At 37.6% G+C, this 14,195-nt stretch overlaps 1 protein-coding gene across 2 annotated transcripts in view; it reads left to right on the top strand.

Moving 5' to 3' along the window:
- The window catches only part of IGF1 (insulin like growth factor 1), an 81,334-nt gene extending 68,689 nt beyond the window's left edge, over positions 1-12,645 (top strand). For both annotated transcript variants that reach the window (XM_055394527.2, XM_055394525.2), the window contains exon 4: positions 6,273-12,645. In XM_055394527.2, coding sequence (XP_055250502.1) covers positions 6,273-6,332 — 60 coding nt within the window. In that variant the 3' untranslated portion in view covers positions 6,333-12,645. The remainder of the gene's footprint in view (positions 1-6,272) is intronic.
- The last annotated feature ends 1,550 nt before the right edge of the window (positions 12,646-14,195 follow it).

Below are 14,195 nucleotides of genomic sequence, written 5' to 3'. Positions count from 1 at the left end.
GTTACATCACAGACAAAAATACTTCAAACAGAGTCAGGTGGTATCCTTTGAAAAGTAAGGAATTGCCAAGACAGGATAATCTGTGAATAATTATAGGATAAACACGTTCCCTAAACTGGGGGATTCCTAGGGATGTACCTGTCACTAGAAACAAGAGCTATGCATCTGCTAGTGCATCAGTCAAGGGTGCCCTGGGCACCCAGTAAGTAACTATTACCCCCCTCCAATCAGAGAAAGGGCAGTACTCAAGCATGGGGTGTGCTTTCCCCACAGGAACTATTTCTAAAAAGGCAATAATAATAGCTGTTATTAGGCACATTCCCTAAGGTAAAGGCTGTCACAGATCACCTCCTTAATCTTCACCATTAGCCTGAAGGGTAAATGTTATAATTATGCCCCCTCCCCCACTGTACAATTAGAAAACCTGAACTAAGGGGGCTAAATGTCTTGCCAGGGTCTTGCCCTGACAAGTGGTCAGACCAGAATCCAAACTCAAGATGGACTCCAGCATGTTAACTATGCACGGTGCTCTCCCTTCTCCATTTCTTCACTGATATTCACTGTACCGCAATCTGCCAGCTGTAAGTTCCAAGACAGGACAGGGGCTCTGTGCACAGCAAGAAGTAGGAAGCCATGGACGGCTTGCTGCTAACCTGAACTCTATTCCACCGCTCCTGCAGGAAATGCAAATCAATTTAACAAGCATTTCCTGGTTCGCCACTTTGCTCACGCATCCAAGGAGGAGATAGAGGTGAAGGGACCATGCTACCTGCCCTCAAGGAGATTACGTTTTAGTGGGAAAGCAAACACTTAGATAATTTATTCCACAACACGTCAGTGCTCTCACAAAGGCTGACCCAGAGTGGATTCTGACAATACAGAAGCCAGAACAGATGGCTGTTGCCATCAAGTTCACAAACGAGAGCCAAACCAAGGGCCCTTGAAACAGCTGGCTCTCTTGCACACAACTACGGTAGATAAATGTGTAAGGGTGATCACATGTAATCATAACAACATTATGAGGTGGGTGCTCTTACTCCACCCTTTCACTTTACAGAACAGGAAACTGAGAAGGAAAGGACAACGTAGCAATTGTCAAAGGTCACACAATTCTGTGTTGGAAGCTGGGATCCAAGCTAGGTATATAAATCCAGGTTCTCTGAGAAATATATATGAGACTGGGTTAAAGGAGCAAGGGTTTGATGAGAAGAAATACTCATGTGAAAAGCAATAGGAGATGATCAGCGAAGCCTGAGCAAGCCAGCAGAATGCAAGTCCAAGTCTGACTTCAGTGAAGCCAAGGAGAAGAGATGACTGGGGAGAAGCATCCTAGATGGCTGTACTGTCTGAAGAAAAGTCAGCAAAGCCACTGAGGAGTCCTTGAGCCAAAGATGGCCAATAAAGAAATCTTGGGTTTCCCAGAAATTGGGTCTGCCCTGGTGTCCCCATTACACTCTTGAGCCATGGGAGAGGGGTGTGGGGCCCATCTACCATGCATGTTCAGAGGAGACGATCATGTTGGAAAAAATGTCCTTTCTCACTCTAACCACATAAAAGATAAGGTGAGGTCATTTCCAGAAAAACATAAATAGAAAGGGGGCTGAGTAGACCAATACTGTGCCCAGACTCTTACACCTATCTCTTTGCTGAAGAGGCAGTTACTCTACCAGGAACATACATCTCTTGAAAAGAACACCTTGTCCTTCGGTTTTAAAAGTCACATCCCAGAGCACTGAGTTGATCTCATGACACTCACTCTACTTGGCTCCCAGAGATGAAAGACTGACCTCACTCTCCTGGAATTCGGACTTGTAATCCCCCGAAATAATGAGATATCAAAGTTGATACTGAGATATCTAAATCATCATCCAAAATTTCACATTTCTCCAGGCTAAGCCAGCAAAATAGCCAGGGCACATCCTTTTCAACAGGTTGACATCTGGGCCATCTCTTCAATCATCCATTGCCTTTTTTTTTTTTTTTTTCTATTTTGCCCTTTCTAGGAGAAAGTCAATGCTGAGTTAGAACTTTAGGCTGTACAACAGGCTATTAACATTCCATGATGGGCAGTATTTTCCCAGCATTTTTTATAGGGTGCCAGGCTTTTCTTAGAGTTTATGTCATACAATACTTAACTTGTTTGTAGTGGGTGGAGATGGAAACATAGTCTATTGAAAACATCACTGCTTCCTCCCTAAAATTTAAAGGGGCTATTATCATCCTTTTACATTCTGCCTCTCAGGCAATGTCTCACAAAGATAGGCAGGGAGAAAATAAGGGCTTGTCATATTCACAGGGTTAGCTTTTACTAAATGAATGTTGTGCTACTAGGCCTCCATTAATAGCATACAAATGGGACTCAGCTCACACTGGGATAAGGGAGGGTACCCACTTCCCTAGTTTAGAGTCTTGCCTTACCCTCTAAACCAGCGTCTGCCACCATCTGGGATCATGGGCAACTCATGACATTATCAATTACTGTTACTGGAAAGAGACTTGGGTTTTGCAAAACCAGATACTGGTCTACCTCTTTGGGAGGCACCGTGGTCGAGTATCTATCTGGTGAGCTCCAGGATCAGAAGCGACTGATACAAATCCCAAACATGGTCACATCTTCACTGTAAGAAATCAGGCACGTTGTTTTTTATTCATATTTCATGAAGGTAAAATGGGTAAGAGACACTAGTACCCATCTTTGAGAGAACTATGAGAATTAAATAAGAAAATGTCTACAATTAGCATTTATAAGACAGTGACCAGCACATACACGTGTTCAACTGGTGGAACTGTTATTCTTTTATGAAAATAATAGGTGGTTTTAGTATTAGTTCTAGGTCTATCAGTTTGTTCCTATGTGACCTCAAGCAAGTCACTAAATCTTCAGGAGCCTCAGATTGTGAATGATACCAATGCAAACAACGTCATCTCCTGAGGTTGTTGGGAGGATTCACGGAGATTACTGTGTAAACTGTAAAATGTGTGCCAATTTTAATCAAGACAACTATTATTGTCATTGTCGTTAGCTCTCAGAGAATTTAAAAAGTTTGTGGACAGTTTTCCATTAGAAAACTAAGAGCTAGGATCGCCAAGAGATAGATAATGGGAGAATGTGAATGATCCCTTCATGGCATTTTCCAGCTTCCTAGATATCTGTGTATGGCATACACTGTGTAATAATATATATCACATATTAACCCCTATCAAACCTATTCCCTCATGAGTCAGTTAACCCTTCCTTCAGAGGGTATGTTTCCTCAGCCAAGCCCAGTGAGCTTGAGGACCAACTTTTTTTTTTTTCTGTAACTAATCTTACCTTCTCTGGTGTCAATAGGAAACAGTATTTACTCACTACTGTTTTCCTTTCAAAAATCTGTCTAGTTGCATACTAGAAACAGTTTTAGCTGGTTTGTTTGTCTTGGACAGGCTGTTGAAGTGAAAAGTTTTTGCTTGGCTGAATGTGGGACAGTTTCATAACCCCTTCAAGAAGTGCACTGAAGGAGGGTGCCAGCTCCGACGGCTGCTTCTAGCAGGCCTCCACTTGCCACCCATTGTCAAGGGTGGCCTGCGTCATTAAATTAAAACAATGAGCAAAGCAACAGATGCAACTGAGACTAAATCCCTGAGTGCTTTTGTTTTGTCACTGTCATTGTCTGCAACAAAGAAGTCACATGTGAGAGCCTGGGAAGAGAGCCAAATGCAAACCAGACGACATCCCAGCTGGTTCTGAATGGCCTCCATCATACGCCTGTGTGCATGGGAACCATGCTACTTGGAGCAGTGTCAGCTTTATCAAGTGAGTTTCTGCCCAGGACTTTGTTGTGATGCCGAGAGAGACCCAGAAGAAAGAGTCCAGAAGATCCCTCCACTCAGACTTTACACCTTACACTTCTGCTTTGAGAGAAAAGAATTGGGGAAAAGGATAAGATCTGTATGGTTGGCCAAACTAACCTCAATCCTTTTTGGTACAGCGATCATGAATGTGAAGAGAGGGTATAGATACCTGAACTTTTTCATCTGGAAACCTGTGATTAATTTGGCTTGAGAAGAAGCCTGGAGATTAAATACCTTACATGCTTTCTTTTTACTTGTAACCATTTCATTCTGGAGTATTTCCTTAGAATGGGCTTTATTCAGATTCTTTAAAATCCTTTTTCTAAGCTGTCATACCTTGTAAACAGAAAAAGAGGTTAAAACCCAAATTAGGGTATTTTTAGTCCTGTTAATTAATTTGGTTACTAGTTGGTAGAGCAATAGTGTCCTTAATAATAGTAATTATGGGGGGTTGATGAGCCATATACCATCAGCAGGGTCTATTGAGAACTGAACAGAAATGTTTCAAGGAGTTTGGGACAATAGTATGTCTACTCTGTAGCTGCATATGTCTTTCTTCCATTTTCCAGAGAACTCGTTTAAGGAAGCAGAATCAGGTGTAAGGTTAGAAATAAAAACTTTACCGGTAGCTTAACAGTAGATGCTTTGTAGAGCAACAAATGCATGTCAAGTGAACCTGGTCAAAGTTGTATGATCTTAGAAGGGAAAGTGCCAGGATTGTAAACAGCATCTCCAGCTCTCCTACATGAATGCCCATTTTCTTCCCACAAAGATTTTTTTTTCAGTGGCCGCTGAGCTAGATATTTTAATAAATATTTTTACACAATGATGTTATCCTCCTTCTATTCAGGAGGTATAAGATATTTTCACCATCAACGTACAAAGTACTAACTTGCTTTTATAAAGGACTTGTTGATAACTCTAATGTTCCAGGTAGAGCTGAAAATATGTGTAAGAAAAATGATCAAATCCCTATGGGTCTGAGTCAATAGGTATCATTTCCAGTAATAGTAGTTGACTTTGCCCCAGCTTCTCACCTTCTCCTGTTCTCAGGTCTGAGTGATCTCTAAGGTCCCTCACAATGATCTTTAAACCTCTAACAATGATTGGGAGAGTGATCATTTCCTTAGCCAGAAGGAAGGATTTGGAGATTCCAGTGCCCATGATGAGAACCCTTGGTTTTGGTCTGGATGGAAAATGTCCCTGGGAAAAAGGAATCTTTAAACCTCATTTTGTACCAATAATTATCCATTACATCCTTCTCTAAGGGCCTCCTGACTAGAAGGAAAATCAAGAGAAGCGTACCTGATGTTTATGCATGTAAATGTCATTTCCTTCTGGATTTTATTTTACAGCTTATTTGTCTAAGTATGTTCAAGGATAAAATAATAATTACAGAAGAAGTATAATGACTTGATCCTGCACAGTATCAGAGGGTTCATTATATTCATTCAATAGGTATTTATTGAGCAACTGAAATGTTTTGGGCACTGCTGTAGACATGGAGCTGTAACAGTGAGCAGAGACATGTCCCTATTATCATAGGGCTTCTATTCTAAGCAAAACTCAGTATTCCTTGGATAACAGAATTGGTTGTTGATAGGTGAATGGTAGCACCAAAACAAGGAACCCAGAATGTTTAATCCCAGAATAGTTCCTTTCCAATAAAGACTGAATAATAATAATAATAATAGTAAATAACAATTGGTAATACTTATGTAGTATTCACAGTGTTCCAGGCCTATTATAAGTGATTTTATGTTCTAATTTTTTAATACTAAAAGGTAGAAACTATTATTATCCCAGTTTGTGGATGAAATTGAGACACAGGAGATTGTCACTTACACAAGTTCACATAGCTAGAAAATAGAAGAACCAGGATTTGAGCACAGCTCAGAATGTCTGTGATTTTGTAGATTCCAAATCAGCTACAAAACTTCCCAATTTTCTACTTCAAAACCTCTGCCTCTCTCCAGAGGAGAAAAAGAAAAAAATGAAAAGTTACCTCCTTTTTACAGAAACTAAAACAGAACAAAAAGCAATAATACAATGGAGGATGATCCCAGGATGTGATTTTTTTTTTTTCCACTAGGAAAAGATGTTCCAAGCCAGAAGACTGGATTTTAAAGGAGCCCCTTCCTATCAAGGAACCTGTGATAGTGGCAGATGAATAAACACATATTTTTGTGTGATTATAAAGCAGCTTGTGGTCCCCATGCCATCAAGGGTAAATAGAAGTAGCTTTAGTGAGGTTTGTCTAAATTAAAAACCCAAGGCCATCCACTTGTTTATGTCTTTCTCAGAAAACCCTGGCCCAAGTTGTCTATTAAACTGACTGGTGAGACATAAGGTATGAAGGTTGAGACCCAGTGTTAGAAATAGATGAGTTGGATACATGAAAATTCATCAAATTAATGTCACTTTTTCTCCCTTATTTTTAGGAAGTACATTTGAAGAACACAAGTAGAGGGAGTGCAGGAAACAAGAACTACAGAATGTAGGAAGACCTTCCTAAAGAGTGAAGAATGACATGCCACCGGCAGGATCCTTCGCTCTGCACGAGTTACCTGTTAAACACCAGAAGACCTACCAAAAATAAGTTTGATAACATTTCAAAAGATGGGCATTTCCCCCAATGAAATAAGTAAACATTCCAACATTGTCTTTAGGAGTGATTGTTCAAAACTTTGCACCTTGCAAAAATGACCCTGGAGTTGGTAGATTGCTGTTGATCCTTTATCAATAATGTTCTATAGAGAAAATATATATATAGATCTTAGTCCCTGCCTCTCAAGAGCCACAAATGCATGGGTGTTGTATAGATCCAGTTGCACTAAATTTATCTCTGAATCTTGGCTGCTAGAGACATTCATTCAGCAGGCTTGTCTAAGTGGTTTATTAATTTTTTTATTTGCACTTCTTTCTACGCAACACAGGCTGTTTGTTTTACAGTGTCTGATAATCTTATTCCTCTATCCCGCTCCCTTCTCCATCACCTTTATATTTGCTGAATTTGGCCTCCTAAACAGCAGCAGCAAGCAGTTAAGTAGCATACCAGTTTTTAACCCACAAGATTCCATCTGTGGCATTTGTACCAAATATAAGTTGGATGCATTTATTTTAGACACAAAGCTTTATTTTTTCCACATCTTGCTAAAAGATGCAAGTAGTTACAACTTTGAGGCCAATCATTTTAGGCGTATGTTTTAAGCATAGAAAGTCTCAAACTCTGAATGGTTCCTTCAAGAGATGAGTTAGTGTGTGACCTGATCAGTACTTCTCTCTTTTTATTTCTTCCATATAGAGCACTATGTAAATTTAGCATATCAATAATACAGGATATATCAAACAGTATGTAAAACTCTGTTTTTTAGTACAATGGTGCTATTTTGTAGTTTGTTATATGAAAGAGTCTGGCCAAAACGGTAAAAGGTGAAAGCAAAACTAAAGAGGAAGCCTGGAGCCAAAGGTGACACAGAGGGGAAGGGTACTCAAAACTCAAACATTTGGGAAAGAAAAGCTCCCCAATTATGCCTTCCAAGAAAAATAAGACACAAAGTCCACTGATACAAATTTGATTGGCGAGTCCAGAGAGGAGTAGATAAAGCAGAAGGCTAGGAATTTAATAATCCTGGTTTCTTATTCTCGCTGAAGAAACAAACATCTGACGACTCTGCCATGGACTCACCACTGTGTGACCTTGGGCAAGTCACTTCACCTCTCCGTGCCTCAGTTTCCTCATCTGCAAAATGGGGGCAATATGTAATCTACCTACCTCACAGGGGTGGTATGAGGATTAAAAAGATAAAGCTCCAGATTTTTATCCTGAGTTGCTATGAGGGCATCAAGATCAGAGCCCTTGAGTTGCTAGGATGCAAAGAATTCTATAAACAACCCATTCACAGCATAGCTAGAAAATTGACAAGCTGAATGCTCTTGACATGCCAGTTCTTGTCAGTGAGGCTATCCAACTAACTATCTGTTAAAAGCTAACAGTTCAATCTCTTTTAAAACACTTTTCAAAATAACTTAGAAACATTTGAATCTACAATTTGATTTTGAATTCTGCATTTGGACTTATAAAGTGAAAACGGAGAAAGGAAAAGAAAGGAGAAAAACAAAGATTTCTATAAGTGAAAGGATGGTTACTTCTTTTGTTAGCATGTACTGACTCTTCCAGGCATTTACTAATAATCGAGTAATTTGTTGTTGTTTAGTCACTCAGTCATGTCCTACTCTTTTGTGACCCCATGGACCATAGCCCACCAGGCTTCTCTGTCCATGGGATTTCCCAGGCAAGAATACTGGAGTGGGTTGCCACTACCTCCTCCAGGGGATCTTCCCAACCCAGGGATCGAACCCACATCTTCTGCTTGGCAGGCAGATTCTCTACCACAGAGCCCCTTGGGAAACCTAATCTAATAATACTTATTTTAATATCATAAATAAGACTATTCATTTTGAAAGCCACAGTTATTTCCTCTCTTTAAGCCCAAGATTTCAAATACTGAAATAATAACTAATAAAAAGTCACAAATTTACTTTCCTGAATGTATTTTGTTCTTATCCTTGGAAGTATATACATAAACAGATATTAAAAAAATTTTTTGACAAAAATATGCTTAACTAGAGTTGCAAGTTGAGAGACAAAAGTTTCTTTCACAGTTAGAAATTTTCTAGCTCAAAACTCATGTCTGCTTAGAAGAGTGGCTTCTAGTTCTCTGTGGATGTATCTTATCCATTCAATTGAAAATTGGTATCAAGAAAACCCAATGATAAGAACAAGTCCATGCTGACCTAGAAAAATATTTCCTGTCTACATATCAAGGTTTTCTTACTAAAACAACAAATCATTAATCATTTATATCTTTTTATCTGCCTTAGAATTTTTTGGTAAAAAGCAACCAGACTTGATTATTTCATGTAAATTATATCCCTTTTATTCTTGGAGAGTGTACATGCAAAACAAAAATAGTATCTTTAGTTTTCACCCCACTGGTTCACTTCAAGGTTCACAGGCCAGAAAAAAAGAGATTTCTTGTATCTCCAAACTTATGCAAAAAGAGGCCTCTTTAATGGATGTCCCTTTCAGTGTTTGAATTCAGCACCTCCAGCATGCTGAGCTATGTTCTGATCACTGTGGACAATGTAAAAGAAACCATAGGTGGTTTTGCTCTTCATCTGTTTTCTAGACATATGGGTTCTGTGGATTGAGATACTGGATCCATTTTCCCAAAATGGCACTTTTGATTTTTATTTCTTATTCCTAGTGTATACCTTTTAAAATTATTGACTACCAATAACATGTTACATGCAACCTTCTACAGACTTATATGTTTCCAGACATAGGTGAATATGTTAATTCTAAGAGTGTCTATGACTTATTTGATTCACTAATAATTCTATTCATAACCAAAAATACCCCAGTGAGAAAAGCTTAAATATGGAAAGCTGTATTACTTTTCTTAATTTTTTCTAACACATAGTCCTATTCAAGTGTATCATCAATCAGCTAATTAAAAATTAGCTAATTATGCTAAACCACTATCTTATTTTCAAATGATTTAAAACTAGAAGTCAAATTGCTGTCAACTCCAAAAGCCAGCTGATCACTATACAGTACAGCATAATGACCCAGTATTGACAGAAGGAAGCACATAAAATCTTACAACTCAATTTATAAGCTTTACTTTAGAATTTTAAGATGAGATGATATCAAGATATTTACAAAAGAATATGTGTAAAGTATGTGTAAGAGTGAGCTTTCAATTTATGGGTTGATTTCCAGTTTAATTAACAACACTGAATACCTAGGTCAAATGTCCATTCCCAGTTCCCCAAAGAGTATAATTGTATTATTAGAACATTTTAAAATGAGGAAGACCCACTAAAAAAGTGAAAGCATCTTTCCATCAGAATCCACTCTTCTAGAGATAAGGAAAAACTCTCCCAATACCCACCCTACACACACACACACTCATCCTAAGAATCCAATGGAATATTGAGAAGAAATCACTTCCTTGAAAAATTTTTTGAAAAAAAAAAAAAGCATGGTGTCCCTTGAGAATCCTTCCCCTCCTTGGAATGTCAATGTTTATGTAGATGAAACCATCTCATGCACTGTGGCTTCAGGGTTTCTGTTACTAGTTTATGCACTTGGGAGAATGCTTTAAAATGGAAGATGTAGCACATTTTGCTTTCCCATTTATTGTTTGGCCAGCTATGCCAATGTGGTGCTAATGTTTCTTTAAGAAAGTACTTGACTTAAAAAAAAAGAAAAAAAGAAAAAAAAGAAAGCATAGACATATTTTTTTAAAGTATGAAAACAACAATTCTATAGCTAGATGGCATAAGAAAATAGCATTAGGTCTAGTCACCACCACCTTTCAACTTTTTATCACTTGCAAGTAGTGTACTGTTCACCAAATTGTGAGTTTGGGGGTGCAAAGGCAGAAGATGAAAATTGTTTTAAGTTAGAAGGCTCCATTGTTTTGTTGGCTCTCAAACTCAACAAAATTAGCAATATATTATCCAATCTGAACACTTTGATTCAGGAGCATGGAGTATAAAAGAAAAAAAGACCTTATAGGCAAATGGCAGAATTGAAAAGATGATTGATTTACTCATTGCTTTGTGTGTGTGTGTATGTGTGTGTGTGTTTGCTCTCTGCTCTAAAACATACTCAGCAAGTGGAGAAAATAAAAACAAAGAGAAAAATGCATAGATTCACCTGCTAAAAATAGCTTCTGCCACATCCCCCTTGAGTAGTTCTTTGGCGTCGACTGGTTTAATAGAAGATATTCTCCCTTCACCTAAACATCTCAAAGAGCAGTAGCTCTCATAAAAGCAATCACTGATCTCATTGGGAAGTGTTGGAAAGTATTTCCTTCTGAGATGGGGGTTATCTACTGATAAGGACAGAAAAGAATTTATGAGAAATCGTTGAAAGAGATGGCTAACAATCTGTGAAGATTTTTTTGTTTTTGTTTTTTACTTTATACAGTCTTTATGAATATCTTAATGTTCAAAAATGACTTTTTTTTTCTTCTTTTTTTATATTGGAATAAGGGATGATAAGTTAAACCCACATAGACTGACTCTTTATAGGCTAGATAGAAATGTATGTTTGACTTGTTGAAGCTATAATCAGACTATTTAAAAATGTGTTTGCTATTTTTAATCTTAAAAGATTGTACTAATTTATTAGAGACAGATCCTATTTGGCTCTCTTCATAAGAAAGAGCATTTCCCTTCAAATCACCTGGGCTTTCCCATCGATGTTTTCGAAAGAAAAATCTGATTTATGCATCATTATGGCATCATTTATTTTAAAATTTTAAAATAAAATAAGTGTGATTCTTCATGCCCCTCTCCTGCAATGCTCGTAAAGTCCAAAATCTGAAAGGGGCACAAAACAAGAGAAAATTTTGTTGGTTCTTTGTTTTGGGTATGTTTGTTTGTTTTTGATGCTAGTGTTTAATCCTATAGTACATATTTGCTTATTGCTATGTTAATATTTTAAAAGACTTTTCTGTTAGGTATTAGAAACTGATACATAGATATCTTTTTTGTGTGATTTCTATTTAAAAAAAAAAGGGAGATGAGATGACTGTCTGAGCTTTAAGTGCGTGTGGTACAGGATAAAGACACAAATTTAAACAATCAAGTCCTATCTGGAGCAGTACTTTTGGTAGAGAACCTCTCGTAGACGAGACAGAGCCCCAGGGAAGTTTTGAAACTTTTTTTCCTCTTCGCCCTTACTCATTTAGTATCTGTCTCCAAATTTTGTAGCGGACTGACCAAACTGAAACCCTGAAATGAAAGGGACCTCTTTTAAAACATACATTTCACCCGTTTTCTTAATTTATGAAGCCACACTGATCTTAAACATGGTCCCCATTTCTCCCCATTCTTCAACTGTCATTGATAAGGTCTTTCAAGAAAAAAAAGCCACTTAAAAAGAGAACACAAAAGTTCGAATGTCACTGCCCAATTGAAATGTAAATTAAGAGGTAGTTTCTCCTATTTAACCCCTGCTGAATCTCACCTGTCACCTTCAAATGGCCTTCACTCTCCTTAGGATATGCCTTTTTAATTGTCCAGGCCTAAATGCACTGATGTAAAAGTAGGAAAAATGAAAGAAGAACTCAAAAATCCCTTCCAAACCACCCACTGGCCCCACTCACCCATAGCAAAATCACTACTGTTAATCCCTTAATCTGATTTTTTTTTTTGGATATTTATCTTGTACCTGCTGCTAAACACACTGCAGGAGGGACTCTGAAACCTCAAGCCACCTACTCACATCTCTTATCTGTGTCTGTGTACTATTAAAATGTCTATTCAAATATCAAAAACTTTCAAACATCATGCAGCTTATATTCAGTTTATACAAAGGCCCCAAGTACTATGTCAGATCTCTTTTTGCTGAAAGAGCTAATGAAGTTGAAACCTGGGATTACATCATGTGTTTTGCTTCATTTGTTTTTATCACATTTATAGGCCAAGTGTGATAAGTAAACTTATAGACACTGAATTAAGCTTCCCTGCTACTCTGAAACCAGAAAATAATGATTGGTCATTCATGATATCTGTCTTAGTTCAAAACGTATTTTTTATTAAATTAAATCTGTATTTGAAATTATTATTCAATTCATTTATGGCAGAGGAATATCAATCCTAATGACTTCTAAAAATGTAACTAACTGAATCATTATCTGACATTTACTGTTTAATAAGCATATTTTGAAAATGTATGGCTAGAGCGTCATAATAAAATGATATATCTTTCTTTAGTAATTACATTAAAATTAATCATGTTTGATTAATTAGTTCTTTTGGACAATATTGGTGTAGTGTGTCATTCCTTAAGAATTCTATTGTAATGTAGCATTTTTATTAAGATCATTGCAGCAAATAAAACATGAAAACTTACCCAGAAAATAAAACTAATCATACACCAGAATGGAGATATCTTACAAAATGTACAGGTTATATTGAAAAATAAATGTTTCAAAGAACTTGTACAAACTATGTAAGAGATGTATGAATTGTACGATAGATGCATTGACAATAAAGCAGTAAGCCATCCCACAAACTACTCCAACAGTGAGTCATAACCCCTGACACAAAGCATTTGGGAAAAACTTTCTATCATGCAGGATATGTAATATACAAGCACCATTTAATACACTCCCATATGGAGAGATGTTATAAGAATGTGATCTCTCAATATGGAGTTTTTGTTTCAATAAATCTCATTCTTTACTGAATAGACACTGAATATCAAACTCACAGCAGCATTTGCGGAAGCACTAGATGGAAACTAGTGCTGATCATTTCCCTCTTGTTGTTTGAAAGCATCTCATTCTGTTTCCCTTTACTCAAATCCTCCATAAATTATTGGGAAATTTACCTAAATGGAAAAAAGGCTCACAAGTTTTGCACTTGATTTTAAGGAACTAATACTATTACTAAAGTTTCCTGCATCATTTTCCCACATGGGGCTCACCATTACATCCAATTTCATTCACTCAGAGTCTCCATGGTTCTTCCTAGGACCAGCGAGAGGACTAAATTTCCTCATTCTGCTTGTGCTCAGCATCGTGCCTCCTGTGACCATAAGCTTCTAAGTGCATTGTGTACAGCATGTGACATGTGTGTGGCTAATCTGGGTACAGCCTTTCCATTAGAAGTTTTGTGGATGGTGAAGTAAGAGGGCAGAAAGACGTCAAACGTAACTGTCATCTTAGTAAGTTCCCTTCCTCTCTTCTGCAAACTCTCCCAGAAATTACTTCCTATCCAACCCTTCATCTTCTCCCCTTGAAAGAACTTGCAGGAAAATTCTACTATAGTTCTCCACCACAGCTTTGCCCATAGTGGAAACTGGGGCAGGCCAGCTCACCTTTTATCATTGCATATGCCCAAAAGTTGTTTCTTTCCTAAACAAAAGAGCAATTCTGTCCCCAAAGAATTGTCTTCTTTCAAGATCATCAAGGTCAAATTATAGTCTCTTTTTAAAAAATATATTTTACCTTCCTATAAGATCTGTGTGAGTGATAAATTATCACTACCCCAACAATGGGTAATATTTGCTGAGCACTCACTATGGATCAGTCACTACACTAAGTGGTTCACCTATATTTTATCATTCAGTTCAGTTCAGTTCAGTTCAGTCACTCAGTCGTGTCCAATTCTTTGCGACTCCATGAGTCACAGCACACCAGGCCTCCCTGTCCATCACCAACCTGTATCATTAGTCTTTATAAAAACCCTGTGAGTATGGCACTATTATAAGCCCTATTATACACATGAGGAAATGGAGGTTCAAAGACATTATTTAACTTGCTGAAGATCAGAGACAG

The sequence above is a fragment of the Moschus berezovskii genome, chromosome 6 (genome assembly GCF_049115385.1).
Source record: "Moschus berezovskii isolate FMDL1 chromosome 6, NW_MosBer_1.0, whole genome shotgun sequence".
NCBI lineage: Eukaryota > Metazoa > Chordata > Mammalia > Artiodactyla > Moschidae > Moschus > Moschus berezovskii.
Note: the sequence above shows the minus strand (reverse complement) of the source record. Positions and strands in the feature narration are given on the sequence as shown.